The sequence below is a fragment of the Phyllobates terribilis genome, unplaced genomic scaffold (genome assembly GCF_046119375.1).
Source record: "Phyllobates terribilis strain yellow unplaced genomic scaffold, ASM4611937v1 Scaffold_8__6_contigs__length_399053987, whole genome shotgun sequence".
Taxonomy (NCBI): domain Eukaryota; kingdom Metazoa; phylum Chordata; class Amphibia; order Anura; family Dendrobatidae; genus Phyllobates; species Phyllobates terribilis.
In genome coordinates, this window is record NW_027362768.1 from 54,544,637 (window position 1) to 54,568,907 (window position 24,271).

At 40.2% G+C, this 24,271-nt stretch overlaps 1 protein-coding gene across 2 annotated transcripts in view; it reads right to left on the reverse strand.

Moving 5' to 3' along the window:
• CUNH1orf21 (chromosome unknown C1orf21 homolog) overlaps positions 1-24,271 on the reverse strand; it is a 201,474-nt gene that overhangs the window by 81,642 nt on the left and 95,561 nt on the right. For both annotated transcript variants that reach the window (XM_073642971.1, XM_073642972.1), the window contains exon 2: positions 23,052-23,248. In XM_073642971.1, coding sequence (XP_073499072.1) covers positions 23,052-23,145 — 94 coding nt within the window. In that variant the 5' untranslated portion in view covers positions 23,146-23,248. The remainder of the gene's footprint in view (positions 1-23,051; positions 23,249-24,271) is intronic.

Here is a 24,271-nt window from a genome sequence, read left to right on the forward strand (position 1 = left end):
TGGTCATTGGCAAACTTCAAATGGGCCTGAACATTTGTTGGCGTGAGTAGTGGGGCCTTGTGTGCCCTGTAGGATTTTAATCCATAACGGCGTAGTGTGTTACTAATGGTAATGTTTGAGACTGTGGTTCCAGCTTTCTTCAGGTCATTGACCAGGTCCTTCCGTGTAGTCCTGGGGATGATTCCTGACCTTTATCAAAATCATCCTTACCCCAGGTGAGATCTTGCATGGAGCCCCAGACTGAGGTTGACAATCATCTTGTGTTTCTACCATTATCTAATAATTGTGCCAACAGTTGTTGCCTTCTCACCAAGCTGCTTGCCTATTGTCCTGTAGCTCATCCCAGCCTTGTGCAGGTCTACAATTTTGTCCCTGGTGTCCTTAGACACTTCTTTGGTCTTGGCCATAGTGGAGAGGTTGAAGTGTGATTGATTAAGTGTGTGGACAGGTATCATTTATACAGATAACGAGTTCAAACAGGTGCAATTAATACAAGTAATGAGTGCAGAATAGGAGGGTTTCTTAAAGAAAAACTAACAGGTCAGTGAAAGCCAGAATTCTTCCTGGTTGGTAGGTGATCAAATACTTATTTAATACAATAAAATGCAATTTAATTATTTAAAAATCATACAATGTGATTTTCTGTTTTTTTTTTTTTTTTTTATATTCTGTCTTTCACAGTTGAAGTGTACCTACAATACAAATTAAAGATCTCTCCATTCTTTGTAGATGGGAAAATTTGCTAAATTGGTAGTGTATCAAATACTTATTTTCCAAACTCTGTATATATATATATATATATATATATATACACACGTGGTCAAAATTGTTGGTACCCCTTGTTTAATGAAAGAAAAACCCACAATGGTCACAGAAATAACTTGAATCTGACAAAAGTAATAATAAATTAAAAATCTATGAAAATGAACAAATGAAAGTCAGTCATTGCTTTTCAACCCTGCTTCCACAGAATTAAAAAAAAAATTAAACTCATCAAATAAGCCTGGACAGAAATGATGGTACCCCTGAAAATAATGTGACAAAAGGCATCACAGGTGTCTACAAGCTTGTAATCAGTCAGTGGGCTTGTATATAGGGCTTCAGATACGCACTGTGCTGTTTGGCAACATGGACCAGAAGAAGCAAAGGAAAGAGTTGTCTCAGGAGATTAGAAAGAAAATTATAGACAAGCATGTTAATGGTAAAGGCTATAAGACCACCTCCAAGCAGCTTGATGTTCCTGTGACTACAGTTGCACATATTATTCAGAAATTTAAGATCCATGGGACTGTAGCCAACCTCCCTGGACATGGCTGCAGGAGAAAAATTGCTGACAAATCAAAGAGACGGATAATACGAATGGTAACAAAAGAGCCCAGGATAACTTCTAAAGAGATTAAAGGTGAACTTCAAGCTCAAGGAACATCAGTGTCAGATCGAACCATCTGTCGTTGTTTGATCCAAAGTGGACATCATGGGAGACGACCAAGGAGAACACCATTGTTGAAAAAAAATCATAAAAAAGCCAGAATGGAATTTGCCAAACTACATGTTGACAAGCCACAAAGCTTCTGGGAGAATGTCCTATGGACAGATGAGACAAAAATGGAAGTTTTTGGCAAGGCACATCAGCTCTATGTTCACAGACGGAAATATGAAGCATATCAAGAAAAGAACACTGTCCATACTGTGAAACATGGAGGAGGCTCTGTTATTCTCTGGGGCTGCTTTGCTGCATCTGGCACAGGGTGTCTTGAATCTGTGCAGGGTACAATGAAATCTCAAGACTATCAAGGGATTCTAGAGAGAAATGTGCTGCCCAGTGTCAGAAAGCTTGGTCTCAGTAGCAGGTCATGGGTCTTGCAACAAGATAATGACCCAAAACACATAGCTAAAAACACCCCAGAATGGCTAAGAGGAAAACATTGAACAATTCTGAAGTGGCCTTCTATGAGCCCTGACCTAAATCCTAGTGAGCATCTTTGGAAAGAGCTGAAACATGCCGTCTGGAAAAGGCAACCTTCAAACACGAGACAACTGGAGCAGTTTGCTTACGAGGAGTGGGCCAAAATACCTGTCGAGAGGTGCAGAAGTCTCATTGACAGTTACAGGAATCGTTTGATTGCAGTGATTGCCTCAACAGGTTGTTCAGCAAAATATTAAGTTAAGAGTACCATCATTTCTGTCCAGGCCTATTTCATGAGTTTAATTTTTTTTTAAATTCTGTGGAAGCAGGGTTGAAAAACCAATGTCTGACTTTCATTTGTTCATTTTCAAAGATTTTTAATTTATTATTACTTTTGTCAGATTCAAGTTATGACCATTGTGGGCTTTTACAAGGGGTACCAACAATTTTGACCACGTGTGTATATATATATGTGTGTGGCTATATATATATATATATATATATATATATATATATATATATATACATACATATATTTGTAGCTTTGTCGCTATAAAAGGGGGGTTGGCCCAGACACATTTCTTGCACAGCATCCGCCCCTGGTACAGGGGTTAGCATGTACAAAGTCTTATGGATGTTTCCTCTACGGTATATAGCATTTTCCCTCACACCGTAACCTTCATCTGTAGTTCTACTCCTGGGCCATTCTACTTGCTCAGCGGTTCTGCATATTATTTCTTCCACTCCTGGCACCCTGGATCTACCGCCCGGGAACCTCACTAGTTCCACAAAACCCAGTCCTGTTTAGGCTTGTTACCTTCGGCGTTGTAAGACTCCTCCAGAAGGCCAATGTGACTAGTCAGTCACCTCTCTTTCTGGATCTCGCTATCCCTGTTATTAAGTCTCCTCTTAACTGTGGATCACCACAAGGGCAGCACTGCTTTCTTCACTCTCCAAACCCTAACTATATACAGGAAGCAGTCACTTGCCCTAACATTAACTCCCTCCCACTATGGGCTAATCCCGAACATTAACTCTATCCTTATCCTAATGTCACTTATCTAACTATAGTCACTAGTTTATACTACCTACCCTATGTCCTAAGCCCTAAACTATGTCTTACCCTATGCTGTACTATATGTCCTACACCATATATTACCAACATTACTACATCACACAGGAACATATCACATGTCTCAATATATGCAAAAGATGCATGGCACATTACACACAACGCGATTGGTGTCTTTATGGGTAGGAATGTGACAGTCCAGTCCACACCCCTTACAGCAGCTGAGGGCCTGCTGAAGTTTTTAAAAATATAAATAAAAACGTAAAAAATTGAATCAACCCATTTTACACCCCCTGATGAAGGCAGGAAGACAAAACGCGCGTCGGTGTGGGCGCCATGAAGGAGCGGAATTTGCACTTGCCTCACTGCGAGTATACATTTTCCCTCTATATGATTGTTATTTTGGCTGATGGTTTGACATTCTTAGCACCAGCACAGTCATAGTCTATGTATAATCACTGTGCATTATTGTGATATACATTTGATCCTTTTGGATATAGTTAATGATATTCTCTGCATAGCATGTCCTTATGCTATAACATTCAGTTGTCAACAATGGATATAGGATCTATTTATATCATATAGGCAGTTGCACTTTATTTAAGTACTGTATGTATCATGGATTATATATACAATGTATACAATCCTGTCTGAGTTTGTTTGCAAGTTAGTGCTGGAATAATCATGATCCAAATTCCTTAATTTAATTTAATTATTTTGTACTCCTGTTTTGGTGCCCCCTTTTCACATTGATTTTAATTTTCCCTTTTTCTTGTAATTCTTGTTCACATCTGATTAGTTAATAAAAATATTTTTTTTTCATTTATCTATTTGGACTTTTTTCAAACGTTTTTCCCCTCCCCCCTTCCATTTTACTACGTGTAGAGTAAAAAAATGGAATATATATATATTGTGGTAGATCGGTTCAATTGGTTGCACATAGAGGTACACAGGAACACTGTCTCTTTAAATTCTTCCCAGAATTATTACACAGGCAGCATAAACTATGGGGAAGTAAAACAAACACGGCCCTTTGGGCAAAAAAACAGGAAAAACAAAACAAAGTGGTGATACCAAACACAGTCTTTGTGGTAGAGGGGATCCACCTGTTCAGAGTCCAGTAAACACAGGGTTTAGATTGGCACAGGACACAAAACAGCTCTGGAGTTACTCTCTCCAGACCTACTGAACAACTAACGCCTCAGCAGGCCGTATATTTAAACCCCAGACCACACCCTGAGGTGGAGATATGGAGAACAACCTCCCGACCACTCTATGGTTGTTCTCATAAAAACACGCCTTTTACAAATGGATTAACCCCTCTCAGCAAATAACATGCTGGGGGAAACTTAACGGTTTTAATTCACTGAAGCTTATAACCTAAGGGAAACATATCTCCCCTCCAGCACTTTACCAGTGACTTTGTCACAATATCTACACATATACAAATATACACACACACACACACATATATATATATACATACATATTTGGTATTGCCAAATCCATAAGTCCAATTAAATGTAAAAATGGTTTACCCTATTTTGGAAATGTCATAAAGGGAAAAAATTACAGTTATTTTGGCACTGCATCTCCTGCAAAAAAATGCAGTAAAAAGCATAGTATGAACCCCAAAATAATATAAATAAAATCACCTTCTCGCTATGCAAAAATCAAGCCCTTGCACAGCTCCAGTGACCGAAAAATAAAGGGGGTCACAAATAAAACTTTTTTTTTAAGTTCAGAATTTTTTTAAGCCACTAAAATAGTTAAAATACAATACACATTTGGCATCAATGTAACTGTACTGACATGGAGAGTCATGTGGCCAAGTCAGTTGTCACCATTTCACCGCACTTGGAATTTTTTTCCCCTCTTTCCAATATACTATATGTAAAATTGGTAAACTGAAAGGTCACTCAAAAAACAATCAATCATACGTCTATTTTAACAGAAAAATAAAAAAGTTATGTTCCTTTGAAAAAGAAGAATAACAAATTAAAATGAAAAATGAAAAAGCAAGGGGGTGAGGAGTAGGATAGGTTTTGAGAATCATTCACTTTCAAGGAGATGCTACATGTCTAATAATAAAATAAAAATAATTTTATTTCTATTACGCCAACATATTTCATAGTATTTTACAATTAAGAGGGGACATGTACAGACAATAAAAACAATACAAAGTAACACATATTTCAACAGTTACAGGAGGAGTGAGGGTCCAGCTTGCAAGCTTACAAGCTATGAGGAAATAGGGGAGACACAATAGGTAAAAAGTGTTTGTCATGCATGGTCCGACCATCATTATAATAAACAAGGGTTTTCATATAAAGCTTCATGATTCGGTCATCAGCCAGGGTCTGTCTAAGTGCATTTTCCATGTGCTATTGGGTGGATGGAGAATGTGGAGACAGATGAATAGGAGGGAGCAGATTATGATTATGTAGCGCCCCTGAGGGTTCAGTCGCCACAGAGGTACTGCACCTCACCCAGAGGTGTGGTGTCTCCTTCTCTCAGGTGAGGAGGGAGTGCTGCCCGGAACCCCAACACCTGCATCCAACACTACACTGCTCCAGGCCGGCTGGAAGGACAAGATGCACTGTGTTTCCTGCTGAGCCCTGACCCTGGCTGGAGTGGGGGGAACCCAAAAGGTAGGGGGAACCAGTAGTGGGTGTGGGTGGAGGAAGCAGTTTAGTGGAGCACCATGATAGGAGGTATATAATGGGAAGCCATCTTAGGGTGGCAGGTTAGTCAGTGAAGAAGTGAGTGAGAACAGTCTGGGAGCAGAGTCTCTTTTGGAGCTCTGCTCCACAAGCAGGGCCCAGTCTTAGAGGCCCCGGAGGGGAGCAGAGGAGTAGGATCCGTGTTATTGAAGGGATCCCAGGGGGTACAGCGAGTGCGGGACGGCACACCTATGCCCCGAATCTGTCAGAAGACAGAGGGATCGTAGGCAGCAAGAAGGGGACCGGCCCCTGGTCCAGGCGTGTTACTCCAGGTCTCGGCTGGGAAAACCGGAGGCTTCTGGCTTATATAGTCAGTTACTGAAGCCTCATTCTAATCCCCGTGAGGGTCAAGCAGGTCCGGGAACTCCGACGAGACAGGGGGGACTTCAGAGCACCCGAACGGGATTGATAGTGGGAAGCGCAGGGCAGGAGGGAGAAAGACCCAGCGTGAAGACGGTCTAGCTAGGAACACAAGAAAGTGGGGTTCTGTCAAGTACTCCTAATCTGCCTGAGGAAGTGCTGAACCCCAGCCTGGTGAACGCAGTGTGACGTGGGAGGCTGGCACCCATACAGTGCACCAGCGGAACTGTCATAAGAACTGTGAGTAAAGTCTCGGATGACTGCACCATACTGCCTCCATCCATTCTTTCATCTGCGCCATCTTTCCCCCTGCACTACAACGCCCAGCGCAACCTACACTACCTACACTGCCCTGGAGCAAGCTCTACCTGTGGAGAGCCACACCATCCCTGCTGCCGTAACACTAGCTCCAGAGGACTGCTCCGCAGTGGCGGCTCCCTTTAGCCGCAATCCACAGGTGGCGTCACGAACTTTCCAAATCCCCTATAAATATTCCCCTTTTTAGTGACCGCCCTGGGCCACGGACCGGGTCAGCCACCGTGATATCCCCCAACTGGCATCCAGAGGCCCGGCTGCCGAGTACCCCACGGCCCTGGGGGCGCGTCAATTAACATTTAGAAGGAGGGAACAAGGGAGAGTTAGGTTAGTGAGCTGAGATGATAGGCTTGTCTACATGCCTAAAAACATGGGGGATAGATATTAGTCAGATAGTTTGGGGTAATGCATTCCAGAACATTGGCGCAGCACAAGAGAAGTGTTGAAGACAGAGGTGCAAGGTTCAGATTATGGAGAATATTAGTCTTAGATCAGTTTCAGAACAGAGGACACGGGTAGGGTAATAGACAGAAATGAGGGATGAGATATAGGGTGGTGAAGAACTATGGAGATCTTTGTAGATGAGAGATAAGTTGATATTGTACTCTTCAGCAGATGGGTAACCAGTGCAATGACTGGCATAAGGTGGAGGCATCGGTGAAGTGGCTCGACAGAAATACGACCCTGGTTGTCGCATTCAGGATGGATTGAAGAGGAGAAAGTTTTGGTAGAGGGAGGCTGATCAGTAGAAAGTTGCAGTAGACCAGACAAGAATGAATTTGAGCGACAATAAGTGCTTTTGCAGTTTCAAAGGTGAGAAAAGGTTGGATTCTGGAGTTGTTTTTAAGATGCAGGTAACATGAGCGAGTGAGTGATTGTATCGAGGGAATAAAGGAAAGTTCTGTGTGAAATATGATCCCAAGACAGCAAGCGTGCCGCTTGGGAGTTATGGTTCAACCACCCAATGTAATTGCAATATCGGGTATAGGTAGGTTAGTAGAGGGATGAAACAAGTGAAGTTCCATTTTGGAGAGATTCGGTTTCAGATATAAGGAGGCCATGATGTTAGAGACAGCAGACAGACAATCCCTGGTATTTTCTATTATGGTGGGAGTGATGTCAGGGGAAGAGGTGTATAATTGGGTGTCATCAGCATTTAGATTATATCGGAAACCAAATCTGCAGATGGTTTGCCCAATATGGGCAGTGTATAGAGAGAAAAGAAGAGGGCCTAGGACTGAGCCTTTAGGAACCCTGATAGTAAGGGGAAGAGAAGAGGAGTAAGAGCTGGCAAAAGATACAGTGAATGAGTGGTCAGAGAGGTAGGAGGAGAACCAGGAGAGAACGATGTCCTTGATGCCCATAGAGAGGAGCATGGTGAGGAGGAGCTGGTGATCCATAGTGTCGAATGCTGCAGAAAGATCAAGGAGAATCAGCAGGGAGTAGTGGCCATTGGATTTTGTTGTTAATAGGTCATTAGAGACTTTAGTAAAGGCAATTTCAGTAGAGTGTACAGAGCGTAAAAGAGATTGTAAAGGGTCAAGAAGAGAGTGATCTGAGAGATAGCAGATCAGATGAGAGTGGACCAAGCGTTCCAGGAGTTTAAAAGTAAATGGAAAATTTGAGACAGGTCTCTAGTTAGCAGTGCAGTTCTGGTCGACTGATGTTTTTTTAAATAAAAGGGTTATGATGGCATGTTTGAATGAAGAGGAAAAGATACCGGAAGAATGAGGTTATATATTTTAGTTAGGCATGTAGTGACAGCTGTGGAGAGGGACTGGAGGAGATGTGAGGGAATAGGGTGCAGGTTGTAGGGCGAGAAGAAGCAAGGAACCTGGTCATGTCTAAGATTTACTGCAATTCATTCAGTATAAAAAAGACTGGAGAGGAGGGATTATATTGCCAAAATATCAAGACTGGAAACAAGAAAAATCTATGAATTTGAGTCTTTACTACCATATGGCCTCAATTTGGAGATGGAAACATTTGGTTTTCTGAAGGAATATTAGAAGACGTGGATGATGGAGTGTATCTGACATGACCTGTCAGCGGTTGGGTGGTTTTATTCCAGCGTACTGACATTCCTGACACATGCCAACTATGTCTTACATTCATATACCAAGGTTCTTCCACGACATATAGGTATGCATCAAGAGTCGTCTAAATTAAGTAGCTACACATTATATCATTTTTTTTTTTTTTTTTTACACATAGTTCCAAAAATACACATATACATACAGCTAAAATAATTCCAATTTGCCTAACTAAAATTCACTTATTGCCCAGTTACCATTGATCAGAGCATAATGGAAGTTATAAAGAATGCTTCACACACATTCAGTTTATTAATTCAATCCAAGGTTCACCCAACATATAGGAGCTAAATAGAATACAGGGTGTATCAGGTATAAGATGGATAAAGCTGAAAATCTGAAAACCAGGGTCAGGGGTTGTACACTCTTGAAGAATGCCATCATGAGTGAAGAGGTAGTGAGTAGTCACTGGTGTGTGTATTCTGCTTACAATGTACAAACTACATTTTAAAACTAAATGAAAAATTAAATGTGTTTGAAGTTTACAGTGTGACAATTATTAGGTTTGTATTTTGACCATACCATCATATTTATGCAGATTTTCTAACTCCAAACTATAAACATTAATGCTTATTGGATGAAGCAGATCAGGTGATGTGTAATGAGGGAGGATGTGGCCTAAGGATATCAACACCCTTTATCAAGGTGTGCCGAATTATTAGGCAGCAACTCTTGAAATTTCTAAGATATTAGGTTGTGATCACAGAACCATAAAATGTTGCAAATAATCAACAGGGTCGCAAAAAATGTTTTTGAGAACAAAAAGATGCACATTAACTGAAAAAAGATTTGAGAAGAATCAAACGTGAAGTGACCAGGAAGCCATTATCCTCCAGTGCTGTCATATTCCAGACCTGCAGCCTCCCTGGAGGCCCAGAAGTACAAGGTGTTCTGTGCTCAGAGACATGGCCAAAGTAAGGAAGGCTGAAACCCAACCACCACTGAACAAGACACAGAAGTTGAAACACCAAGACTGGGTCAAGAAATAACTAAAGACAGGTTTTTCAAAGGTTTTATGTACTGATGAGATGAGAGTGACTCTTGACAGACAAAATGGAAGGCCCATGGATGGATCAGAAATGCACGCAAACCTCCACTTCCACAGCAAGGTGGAAGTGGGTACTGCTATGGGCTGGTTTTATTAAAAATGAGCCAGTTGGACCATTTGGGGTTGAATATGGACTCAAAATCAACTCCCAGACCTACTGCTTGTTTTTAGAAGATACTTTTTTCAAGCAGGACAATCATTTAGTCAAATACAGTTCCTTTTAGAACAGTTACTGCAATGAATGATATGGGACACCAGCTCACAGTACTAAAAAATTATAATACTGGATAGTCTCTATTAGCTGAACATTTCGAGAACAATATTGTGCTCTGAGTAGACATATGCAAGATAGCTAAGAGGAAGCCAACATTGTATTCTAATACTGTGAATAATGGCCAGCAAGGTTATCAACATAACATGTCCTCACCTTACATTTATATACCGCAGGGGTGATGCCTTTGTAAGGCGAGTATAGTTTATCCTTTCGTTTTTATAGCCTGCTGATTTTAAGCTTTTTTTGTTCTTTTTTGGGGGGAAAACCCGTTAACATGTATGACAACAGAGGGAAGCCAAAGCACATTAGATGTGGCCTCATCTGTGTCTTCATAGGATTTCTAATTATCAAAAAGCAGTACATTAGCTTTGGACAGAAGTAAATGTGAAATTTTTGGTGTCTCTCCTAAATGACAACATGCAAAATATTTCCAAAATGTTCCTATTAATCGTCTTTAAACAATAATTAAACTGTTAGATCTGAGAACAATTTTAATCCTGTCTACAGCTGACTAGAAGGCAGCCTATTTGTAGTCTCTCCAATTAAATGAATGTAATATATAGAAACAGCTGAATTAAATTGAACTAGTATGATGAATTTTGGAGGACCAACTGCGGAGTCAACAAGAAGTCAAAAAAACATTGGACTATAAAACTAGTTTAACTTCCTTAGACATTTCATACATAAATAAAATACTGTATATGATGGATATGATTGGTTCATTTCTCTTTATCAGTGCTTCAAACCAAAAGAAATGTCAGCTGGCAACAGTGGGCGACATCTACTGTAACTTTCACCTGCAGTCCCCAATTCATGAAAGTGTTTTCGCCAGATATCTGGCATAAAATACTTTGAAAGTTAGCAGCAAAATTTTTGCACAACTGGAAGTTACACAAAATGTAGCAAATTTTAGCCTTTTGCATATCAGTCCAAGCAATATCTCCCAAAATGGGCAGACCATGGGTGGGATGGTGCATGGAAAAACCCGCCTGACGAGTTCTTCAAAAGTTCTACCAATTTGTCCCTGTTAAAGATTCTTCTTGTAAAAGGCAATCATGGTATGAATACACATATATATTGTTCTGCGTTTTCAGAGATTTTATTGTCTACCGTAAATAATTAAGAAAAGTACAAATAGAAAGCATAGGCATAGTCACTAGTAAAGCCCCCAACTACTACAGAACTAAGAAGTAGAAACCACTCTCTAACCCAAATGAAAGTGTCTAAACACAATACACCAACATGCACATTTTTGATCCACATAGTCAGGTTTCTCATTTTCACCAGTCTCCTGAGTTTCACTCTTTACATCTTATAAAAGACAGATACATTTTTGCTCTAAATTCCATTCTAAAAATTTTTAGGAAACCACTAATGTAAGAACAAGTGTAACACAACTTTTTGACTTGGCTGAATGTTAAATTAATGTTTTAGATTGGGGGGGTTTATTAAATTGTAAAAATCTGTTACCTACGTGCTACATGAAAATCGAATCTCGGAAAGAAGAGGCTTTCGTGCTATGCTCATTTTTTCCCCAGTGTAAAGTGACAAAATATATTTCTTATTAACTGCAAGCCACATTGGGTGTCATCCACGAGTATCAATCATATGGTAAATATATTACCACAGCACAAAATGATAGAGACGTACTAAGACTGCTATATATTCACATCTGCTTTATGAGGGATAGTTTCTCATTGCAGATTTGTAATTTAAAAGGAAACCTGTCATATCCAAGGGCAGCATGCAACAAATACAGGTTCACTAGTTAGAAAAATCTGTATTTTATTCTGCAGCAGTGTTTCTGTGAACCAGAAATGGGCAGAAGAGTCTGGCTTCTCCACTTGATTGACAGTTTTGTCCTTTTTGTGACCATCCCACTTGGCTTGATTAACACATCTCCATTTGTGTATAAAAAGAGAAATGTCAATCAAGCAAAGTCAGGTAGGGAGAAGCCATTGGGAAGTCTTTTCATCGACTCTTCTTTCCCTTTTGAGATCATTCTTTTCTTTGACTTTAATATGCTGAAGTGTATTAAACATAACTCTTTACAAACAGGTCAAAAGGGCCTCATTTTATTTCTGCTGTTCCCTGGTATTTTATTTTTAAATCCATCATATGTTTTCAGAGACATGGTCCTTTTTAGTTAGTGTGCCCAATAAGCTAATTTTTATGGTATTTACCAAGAGGACATTGCTCATGAGATTCTCATGCATAATTACACTGTGAGCAATGCCCTTTTGGTAAAAAAAACACAAAAAGAAGCTTATTGGGCATACGAAATAAAAGGGACCATATCTCTAGAAACATACGGTTCTAGAAGCAAAATTGAATGCTTGGTGGAGCAGAAGAAATAAACTGGCCACATTAGACCTATTGACAGGTCTTCTTTAAGACATGGCTCCTTCAATATCTCAATGAAATATTGTTTTTAGATAGATACCAAACCACAAGCATTATTATTTTTTATTTTATTTTTGAGTGAGCTTGAAATTCCAGGCTATCCAAAAAGAAGAACAGAACAATTTAGAACAGTTTAGTACATCACTCACTAGAGCTATAAATGCAGTCAGTTGAATATTAAAGTAGTTCATCACAATTAAACATGTAACTGTACAAAATGACTTATTCTTCTTTATTCCTTTATAAGCTTTAGAAAAAGCATGTAATAAAACCTCTTCAGCAGAGAAGAAAAATGAGGGAGCACTTAAAAAGAAGTAGCAATAGCAAAGCAAACAGAGGACAAGCTGCAAAAAAATAAAATATAATAATATATATTTATTTACATATATATATATATATATATTTATATATATATATATATATATATATATGTATATACATACACACATATATATATACTGTATATATACACTGCTCAAAAAAATAAAGGGAACACTCAAATAACACATCCTAGATCTGAATGAATGAAATATTCTCATTGAATACATTGTTTTGTACAAAGTTGAATGTGCTGACAACAAAATCACACAAAATCATCAATAGAAATCAAATTTATTAACCAATGGAGGCCTGGATTTGGAGTCACCCCCAAAATTAAAGTGGAAAAACACACTACAGGCTGAACCAACTTTGATGTTATGTCCTTAAAACAAGTCAAAATGAGGCTTAGTATTGTGTGTGGCCTCCACGTGCCTGTATGACCTCCCTACAATGCCTGGGCATGCTCCTGATGAGGTTGCGGATGGTCTCCTGTGGGATCTCCTCCAGACCTGGACTAAAGCATCCGCCAACTCCTGGACAGTCTGTGGTGCTGTGGTTGGTGGATGGAGCGAGACATGATGTCCCAGATGTGCTCAATTGGATTCAGGTCTGGGGAACAGGCGGGCCAGTCCATAGCTTCAATGCCCTCATCTTGCAGGAACTGCTGACACACTCCAGCCACATGAGGTCTGGCATTGTCCTGCATTAGGAGGAACCCAGGGCCAACCGCACCAGCATATGGTCTCACAAGGGGTCTAAGGATCTTATCTCTGTACCTAATGGCAGTCAGGCTACCTCTGGCGAGCACATGGAGGGCTGTGCGGCCCTCCAAAGAAATGCCACCCCACACCATTACTGACCCACTGCCAAACCGGTCATGCTGGAGGATGTTGCAGGCAGCAGATCGCTCTCCACGGCGTCTCCAGACGCTAATTCTGATTGGAATACTAAGATTGGTGAGGCTATTGCATTTACTTTGTTCATTGTACCAGAAGAAAGGACTAATTTCATGCAGGGCGCCAGTGACGTCTTTGCCAATCCTGGTGTTCTGTGGCAAATGCCAAGCGTCCTGCACAGTGTTGGGCTGTGAGCACAACCCCCATCTTTGGACGTCAGGCCCTCATACCACCCTCATGGAGTCGGTTTCTAACCGTTTGTGCAGACACATGCACATTTGTGGCCTGCTGGAGGTCATTTTGCAGGGCTCTGGCAGTGCTCTTCCTGTTTCTCCTTGCACAAAAGCAGAGGTAGCGGTCCTGCTGCAGGGTTGTTGCCCTCCTATTGCCACCTCTACGTCTCCTGGTGTACTGTCCTGTCTCCTGATAGCGCCTCCAGCCTCTGGACACTACGCTGACAGACACAGCAAACCTTCTTGCCACAGCTCGCATTGATGTGTCATCCTGGATGAGCTGTACTACCTGAGCAACTTCTGTAGGTTGTAGAGTCCTTCTCATGTTACCACGAGTGTGAAAGCACAACCAACATTCAAAAGTGACCAAATCATCAGCCAGAAAGCATTGGTCCTGAGATGTGGTCTGTGGTCCCCACCTGTAGAATCACTCCTTTATTGAGAGTGTCTTGATAATTGCCAATAATTTCCATCTATTGTCTATTCCATTTGCACAACAGCATGTGAAATTGATTGTCAATCAGTGTTGCTTCCTAAGTGGACAGTTTGATTTCATAGAAGTTTGATTTACTTGGAGTTATATTCTGTTGTTTAAGTGTTACCCTTATTTTTTTGAGCAGTGTATATATATATATATATATATATATATATATATATATATATATATACACACACACAGTACAGACCAAAAGTTTGGACCTTCTCATTTAAAGATTTTTCTGTATTTTCATGACTATAAAAATTGTACATTCACACTGAAGGCATCAAAACTATGAATTAACACATGTGGAATTATATACTTAACAAAAAAGTGTGAAACAACTGAAAATATGTCTTATATTCTAGGTTCTTCAAAGTAGCCATCTTTTGTTTTGATGACTGCTTTGCACACTCTTGGCATTCTCTTGATGAGCTTCAAGAGGTAGTCTCCGGAAATGGTTTTCACTTCACAGGTGTGCCCTGTCAGTTTTAATAAGTGGGATTCCTTGCCTTATAAATGTAGTTGGGACCATCAGTTGTGTTCTGCAGAAGTCTGGTGGATACACAGCTGATAGTCCTACTGAATAGACTGTTAGAATTTGTATTATGGCAAGAAGAAAGCAGCTATATAAAGAAAAACGAGTGGCCATCATTACTTTAAGAAATGAAGGTCAGTCAGTGCGAAAAATTGGGAAAACTTTGAAAGTGTCCCCCAGTGCAGTTGCAAACACCATCAAGTGCTACAAAGAAACTGGCTCACATGAGGACCGCCCCAGGAATGGAAGACCAAGAATCACCTCTGCTTCTGAGGATAAGTTTATCCGAGTCACTAGCCTCAGAAATCGCAGGTTAACAGCAGCTCAGATTAGAGATCAGGTCAATGCCACACAGAGTTCTAGCAGCAGACACATCTCTTCAACGACTGTTAAGAGGAGACTTTGTGCAGCAGGCCTTCATGGTAAAATAGCTGCTAGGAAACCACTGCTAAGGACAGGCAACAAGCAGAAGAGACTTGTTTGGGCTAAAGAACATAAGGAATGGACATTAGACCAGTGGAAATCTGTGCTTTGGTCTGATGAGTCCAAATTTGAGATCTTTGGTTCCAACCACCGTGTCTTTGTGCGACGCAGAAAAGGTGAACGGATGGACTCTACATGCCTGGTTCCCACCGTGAAGCATGGAGGAGGAGGCGTGAATGTGTGGGGGTGCTTTGCTGGTGACACTGTTGGAGATGTATTAAAAATTGAAGGCATACTGAACCAGCATGGCTACCACAGCATCTTGCAGCGGCATGCTATTCCATCCGGTTTGCGTTTAGTTGGACCGGACAATGACCCCAAACACACCTCCAGGCTGTGTAAGGGCTATTTGACCAAGAAGGAGAGTGAGGGGTGCTACGCCAGATGACCTGGCCTCCACAGTCAACAGACCTGAAGCCAATCGAGATGGTTTGGGGTGAGCTGGATCGCAGAGTGAAGGCAAAAGGGCCAACAAGTGCTAAGCATCTCTGGGAACTCCTTCAAGAATGTTGGAAGACCATTTCCGGTGACCACCTCTTGAAGCTCATCAAGAGAATGCCAAGAGTGCGCAAAGCAGTCATCAAAGCAAAAGGTGGCTACTTTGAAAAACCTAGAATATAAGACATATTTTCAGTTGTTTCACACTTTTTTGTTAAGTATATAATTCCACATGTGTTAATTCATAGTTTTGATGCCTTCAGTGTGAATGTACAATTTTTATAGTCATGAAAATACAGAAAAGCAGGAAGTAAGGTCCTGGTTGGCAAATATTTGTCACCGAGGTGGTTGGCCTTGGTTATGTAAAGTCTGTACCAGTAACACTAGGTTACTGAGAAAGTTTTAATCTGACTGGATTTTGAATCCAGCATTTAGGCGCAACTAAAAGTATCTGGGTGGGAAAGGTTATTCCCATAATCCTGCCCGGAGTTTACAGGCCTAATAATAGCAGCTTGGTTATCTAAGCAGTGTGGAGTTGTGCTGGAGCAGAACAGAGGTGTGTTTGGTGAATATGTTTAATACTACTTGGGCTAATTTTGGAGCTAGAAAGTTTATGATGGACAATAAACCTTATGCAGTTTTAATATAAAAACCCTCTGCATGTGCATATTCAAGTGGCTACCAGAGAGCTTGAAACCCTACAATATGTATATTTTTTAACACACATACGCACATTATATGGATACAAATATAGGCGATTTTATGATATCTAATTCTAAATTCATAAGCATTCACATCAAGTTGGCCCACCTTTGCACTTATAAGGCTATGTGCCCATGATCAAGCTATAGCAGCACTTTGGACAAAGCGTATATTCGCTGTGTCCAATCGCGCAGGTAAATCCGCATGTATTCATTGCGTCTCCACAACAGAAATTGACATACTGCGGCTTGTGAACCAGCACCGCTGGTGAGTTTACACGGCATCAAATAAAAGCACAGTGGGCCTGGGATTTCTATAAATCCCATCCACTGTGCTTATACTGTACAACACAGCATTTTGGACGCAGCGCAAGTGAACTGCGTCCAATACGCTGCTATTACGGATCATGGGCCCATACCCTAACACCCTCCATTCTTCTGGGAAGAATTTCTACAAGATTTTAAAGGTGTCTCTGGGAATTTTGTCCATTCATAAAAAAGTGCATTTGTGAGGTCAGGTTCTGATATTGGAGGAGAGGGCTCACAATCTCTGGTCCAATTCATTCTAAAGCTGTGTGATGGGGTTGAGGTCAGGGCTCTATGCACAGCCAGTTAAGTTCTTCCACACCAAACTCATCCCCTGTATTTTTATGAACCTTTATTTGTGCACTGAGGCACAATCATGTGGGAATAGGACATTTTCTTCCCTAAATTGTTACCACAATGTTGGAAGCATACAATTTTCCAAAATATCTTAGTATGTTGAATCATTAAAATTTCCCATCACTAGAAAAAAGGGAGCTCGGACAAAACTTGGAAAACAACCACATAGCATTGTTATCCTTTCTCCACCAAACTTAATGGTTGGCACAATACAGTCAGGCAGGTAACATTCTCCTGGCATTCTACAAACCCAGGCTTGACAAATTTTCAAACTGCTATTTAGAAAAGAAAGATTCATCTCTCCACAGAAAAAGTTGCCACTACTCTAGAGGCAAGTGATGGTGTTCTTTACACCACTCCATCTGACACCTGGCATTGGGAATGTAAGTCTTGCATGCAGCTGCTCCACCATAGACACCTATGCCAAGAAGCTCCCAATTCACAGGTTTTGTGATGATGTTAAAGGGCAGGTGCAGACTGCCATAGATTCTCTCATTCGAGAGAATCGGGACGAATATGCAAATGACACTCTCTGATCAAACTCTGATTAGCGTTTAATCAGGGTGTCAGCATAGTATGATCCGATTCAGCTCTCTCCTCACTACTCCTCCACTTCTCCCCTCTGCAAATCCCTTCATTGGCTAGTAATTTCTCAGCTTATCCAGATCAAACTACTAACATTGACCTACATAGCCATCCGTAATCTGTTTCCTCCATATCTCTGAATAATCTCACAATATCTTCCCACATGTAATCTCTGGTCATCCCAAGACCTCCTTCTCTCCTCCACACTTACACGTTCCTCACCCAATCACCTCCAAGACTTCTCCCAAGTATCCCCAGTATTCTGTTCCCCAACACATCATATTATCCACCACATTCGGAAACTTTCAGACGGAACTTGAAAACCCAGTAAACATAAAACTCGTCACTCATCAATGATTTAAAAGATGATTTGATTTTTTAATGATGTCAGCAATCAAGACAACACAAGACATTTCAGTCTATAAAGTCGACCTTCATCAGTATTCGGAATGCTCAGGAAGACTGCTTAGTCAGAGCCTAGGGAATAGTGCGGTATCCACCGCTGCATAAAGAGAGCGCTGCTTGAGTACCCAACCCACCAGAAGTGCTGTGTTGTATCATTTATCAGAACTTCAAACCCATCCCTTCAAGAAAGCTTATAGCCTGCAATGACTCCGCTGCCACCTCACCACCACCGGAGCTGCTGCAACACCCCCAACCTACTCTCTTCTCCACCATTATGCTGTAGACTGTAAGCCCGCAAGGGCAGAGCCTTCTCCCCTCTCTACCAGTTTGTCGTTGTTAGTTTGTTCATTGTAGTTTATATTTGTATTTTGTATATAACCCCTTTTCACTTTCACATGTACAGCACCATGGAATCAATTGTGCTCTAATAATAAATAATAACATTTATATATCTAGTACTGTGAAAACGTTTTAGGCAAGTGTGAAAAAATGCTGCAAAATAAGAATGCTTTAAAAAATAAAAGTGTTATTAGTTTATTTTTATCAATGAACAAAATGCATAGTGAATGAACAGAAGAGATATCTAAAGCAAATCATCATTTGGTGTGACCATACTTTCTGCAAGTGTTTCTAGAAGAATTGATGTTGTTTTGAGTCAGGGATTTTGCAGGATGATAGTCAGGCGCACGAGTAACCAATGACACCAATCAGGCGATAATGATCATCAATTTCATATGATGGTTGAAACTTAAAACTTTGTGAGGTAAAGGTAAACTCTGCTTCAAAGGCGAGTTTGCAGAATACAGTTTTATGTCACAAGTCAAGATTGGGCACAGGGTAGTTACGCTGTGTTATAGATTGAATTTTGGATTAGATCAATTAAAATGTGAAATCCCTGGACACCTGGCAGCTTCTCCTTTGTGTAGATAAATCAAATTAGTGAGTAGCTGACAGCTTCTGGAAAGGCAAACTTTGACTGTGTACATCCCCATTATCAAATAGGTGCTAACAAAAATGCAAGTGGAGGTAATTGACCCTAAGGCAGTCGGTATGTCTTCCACTCAGACATCACATGGCACAAATAGAAATGCCGAGTAAAAAGAGGACAAGGGGTACAAGAAAGGCACCAAGCATCTTAAATGTGGAAAATATATATTAAATACCAATATACGAGAAAAAGGTATAACTTTTATTAGATTCACCAAACAGACACCATAGGTAAAAACATGATTAAAAAAAACAAAAATCCCCTAGAAAAAGCACATGTATATCATAATAAATACAATATATATAACATCATAAATATGGGTGGACACATACAAATAGACCCAGTAGGTCTGAATTATCACAAAGTGATCTGAACAGAATAATCAATAGATATTAAATATAACCAAAGAGATACCTATAATAATAATTTCCCATGGAAGTCCCTTAGCCCTATTCACAACATTACCTAAAATATAAAGTAGTTTCAAAGATTTTTAATCTCTTCCCTCCTACTAATACAGTATGTTTCGCTTTATTCTCTTTAGGGATTGACCGGCTTGAAACTTATTACTAAAATGTAATAAGTTTGTTCCTTGCTGCTCTACAACGTACCCATGAACCTGAAGAGGGAAAAGTATAGTATGGCTGGGAAACTTTATTGAAGCCAGAGATCAGTACTAGCGTATTACTATATTGTGTAGGCATCCCACTGGCCTATTAAAACGGTGAGTGGTGGCTGTGAAAAATGTGATGTGAATGCGTGAACTGGCTGTGGAGTGCACTTAGTTCATTGTCGGCGTATTGCAATAGGTGAGTGGATGAGTAAACCACATTCACACATTCAGTATCTGATCAGTATTTTACATCAGTATTTGTAAGCCAAAGTGAGGAGTGGAACAATCCGAGGAAAAGTATAATAGAAACACGTCACCACTTCTGTATTTATCACCCGCTCCTGGTTTTGGCTTCCAAACACTGAACAAATACTGAACTTGTTAATGTGTTCTAAGTGTAAGAAGCAGAGACACATCCGAGTCACATCTGAGTCACGTGTGCAGCGAGTGGTTGGTGTTCGTGACATACTGCATCAGCAAGGTCTCTCCCAGGCAAATATTTCAAAACAGATTGAGATTTCAAGATGTGCTGTTTAAGCACTTTAAAGAAGCATCAAGAACTGAGCAACTTTGAGCAGCGTAGACAAAGTGGTTGGCCATGGAAACTTAGTGCAGCAGATGAAAGGCACATTATGCTTACTTCCCTTCAAAATTGGAAGATGTCCAGCAGTGCCATCAGCTAAGAACTAGCAGCAATCAATGAGACCAGCTATACCCTTCTACTGTTCAGAGAAGTCAGGAAGGAAGTGGTCTTCCTGGAAGAAATTCAGGCAAAAGCCATACCTTCGCCATGGAAACAGGGTCAAAGGACTCAACTATGCACAAAAACATAGGAACTTGGGGGCATAAAAATGGAAAATAGCAAAAATGCAATAATAGTTACCAGCCAAAATGTCAAGGAAAATGCACAACAGGATGCAGCAAGCTCCCTTTTGTTAGAAGGAGGTAACACGAGTGCAGAATGCTGATGAACAATCACTCTCAACCTCTCACTCCATGGAGGGGATGATTGCATTTTTAGGGGCGTGTAATAGGATGCTGACTAAGCACAGTGCCGCATGTTTGTGACTTGCACTCTATTGCAAGCTTCATCTGTGTGCAGTTTTAATGCTAGGCAATCACCTCCTCCATGGAGTGAGAGGTTGAGAGTGATTGTTCATCAGCATTCTGCACCTGTGTTACCTCCTTCTAACAAAAAGGGGCTTGCTGCATCCTGTTGTGCATTTCCCTTGACATTTTGGCTGGTAACTATCATTGCCTTTTTGCTATTTTCTAATTGAATTTTGAAATTTTTTTAAAAATTATTTTTTTTGCTTTGACTGTGCTGTTTGTTTTAAAAATAGAGTAGGGACTCGCAAAACGGTGAGGACCTTTGGCGTGGGTTGCGAGCTTACGTATTTTGGCCAAAACATTAACTAATACCTCCTAATATATTTTTGCACTTTTTTATCTGACAGGGTGCAGCCAGGTCCATCAATGGTGACCTTGTGAATTAGGGACTTGCACCTCTGTGATGCATGGATATTGTACCGGGCATCCCGCCTAATTGAATAGTAGGGGCGTGTAATAGGTTGCTGGCTAGGCACGGTGCCGCATGTGTATGACTTGCACCCTATTGCAAGCTTCATCTGTGTGCAGTTTTAGTGCTAGGCAATCACCCCCTACATGGGTGAGAGGTTGAGAGTGATTGTTCATCAGCATTCTGCACCTTTGTTACATCTTTCTAACTAAAGGGGGCTTGCTGCATCCTGTTGTGCATTTTCCTTGACATTTTGGCTGGTAACTATCATTGCCTTTTTGCTATTTTCTAATTTAAATTTTGGATTTTTTTAAAAAAAATTACGTTTTTTGCTTTGGCTGTGGTGTGTGCAGAAAAATGGCAGCAGCAGCTCTGGACTGATGAGTCAAAGTTTGAAATGTATGGCTGTAACAGAAAGGAGTTTGTTCACTGAAGGGCTGGAGAATGGTACAATAATGAAAGTCTGCAGACAGCAGTGAAGCATGGTGGAGGTTCCTTTTAAGTTTGGGGCTGCATTTCAGCAAATTGAATTTTTTTTTTTAAGGATTAATGGTGTCCTCAATGCTGAGAAATACAGGCAGATACTTAACCATCATGTAATACCATAAAGGAGGAGTCTGATTGTCTCCAAATTTATTCTTCAGCAGACTGGTTCATTAAGAACAATCTTCAGAGTAAAGAAGAATAAGGAGTCCTGGAAGTGATGATATGATCCCCACAGAATCTTGATCTGTACATCTTCAAGTGTGAGAGTACATGAAGACACAGAACAATTTGCACAAGCGACTGCCACAGAGGATCTGAGGTTAGTTTTCCAAGATGTTTAGAACAATCTCCCAGCCAAGTTTCTTCAAATATCATGTGCAAGAAATTGATTCTTTGATGCAATTTTGAATGCAAAGGTCATATGAAATATTGGACTGATTTAGATTTCTCCTTTTCTCATCCACTTTGTTTTTTTGTGATTGATAAATATAAATTACTACCACTTCTAATTTTGAAAGAATTCTTACCGTGCAAACGTTTTAGCCATCTGCGGAAAAATGCTGCACAGTACTGTATATGTAATATATTAACATTTCTGGCTTTTTAGTTATTTTAAAGAGCCTAATATTATGACATTAACCCTGAAATTCCACTCAAACTAGCATACAATGCATAAATTATTATAGATTTTTCCTACTCACTTCTGTTCTGCTATATCAATAAAAGTATAAAATGTACATAGAAATCACAATCTATCACCACTGTCAGCATAGTACACATTGTATTGTACACTACAGATTTCAGATGGGCTGTGTATAGAAATGATCTGTCTTCAGAACACCTGCTATACATCCTGGAAATTAGATGGAGTGTGTGACTCAGAAGGAAAACCACAATTAATGCTGTAACTAAATACAATCTGAACCTCTTTCAGCACTGAGCCTCATTTATAATGTAAAGCAGTTGAGAGCATTGGACTGACAGCATTCTAAGAAACTATTATTACATGGCAGTATTACATAAAAAGCTGAGGCCTCCACCAGTCCAGACCCCTCACGACTCACTAGAACAGCTACTGTGATGCCAAACTGCTGTACAGTTTCTTTGATTGTATTAGAAGCGCTCTGACATACTCCATAATTACTGGATAATCACTGACTGCATGTGGCTGAGATGCGGCAATTTTTAAGGTGTTCTCTTATCAGTCAATCCAGTTAATATGAGTGACGCCACAGCTCCCAACAATGCAAAACAAAGCTCAGTTGGATGGCTATACATTTCTTCTCCATTGGTCGCTAACAGAAAAGTGTAGTATTACTTGATAGTGGCCATTCAGATACAAATCAATTATCTTAATTGAAAAATGTTGGAAAATCTTGACACCTAAATATCATCTGTGCTCCTGCAATAGCATTTCATGATCAATATGATCAATAAATTCATTATCATTTGGATTCATGTCACCTGCTTTGTACTCAAAGAGATTAAAAATGGACTTTAGAGTTCTTACCACAGAAAGCATCCCCATTTTGGTAACTCTTGCCATTTTGGGTATCGTCATCATTTTGTACTGTAGATACATGCTTAGCCGAAGCACATCCCATATTTATTCAGTCAGCTCCAGACTGACTGCTTAGAAAAATCATTTCTATTGAAACGCTTTTAAGTCTGGCCAAGTATTCAAAGATGTATCCACCATTGCTGAACCTGGGGAAAAAAACATAGAAATTTAGTGTTAACAGATTCTATTAAACACATTCAGTTATTAAACATATATCAGTTATTAAACACTTTTAATTTCCTTCTCATTCACCATTGCCCCCTCCGACCTCCCTCATTTCTGCCTCACATTTCAAAAACAAGATCGACCACATCAGACAAAGCTTTATTGTTCAACCACCACAAACCCTGTGCAATAACGGACTGATGCCCTTTTCCTACAACCTTCTTTTCCATCATAACTGAAAAAATGTACTAATTTTCTCTCCAAATTATATATCGCCACTTGTGCCCTTGACCCTAAAACATGTCACCTCTTCCCCAATCTCACCACAATGCTTATCACAACCCTAACGCATGTCTTCAAATTATCATTAGCCTTTGGTGTCTACTCTTCCAAATGCTTAACAATAACGCCAATTCCGAACAAGCCATCCCTTGACCCAACCTCGCGCCAGATCGCTATTCTCTTTCACTTCTAAACTCCTCGAAAAGCACGTTTACACTGAACTTTCCACATACTTCTCTTACAACCCTACTCTTTGACAACCTAAAATCTGACTTTTAGGTCAAATTCCACCTATTCCCACTATTCTACTGAAACTGCCGCAACCAAAGTTATTGACTACTTACTAACTAGCAAGCCAATAGACAATACTATGTACTTCTCCTTCTTGATCGGTCTTCTGGCTGTGACACAATTGAGCAGTACCGTCTACTACAGATAATTTTTTATTTTGGCATCATAGACCTTGCCCTCTCCTAGACATCCTACACTAACTACACTAACCAAACATTTACCTAACATTACAATACATCATCCAACTGTCCTTAACTCCTCTACCCAATTAATGCACCTTTCGCTTCGTGAGTCCTTGGCCAATCTCTTCACTGGCCTCCAATTCCCCAGCAATTCCAGTTTGAACTACTAAAAATAATTTACAAGGCCATCCATAATCTGTGGCCTCCATAGATCTCCAACTTAATCTCCTGATATCTTTGCACAAGAAA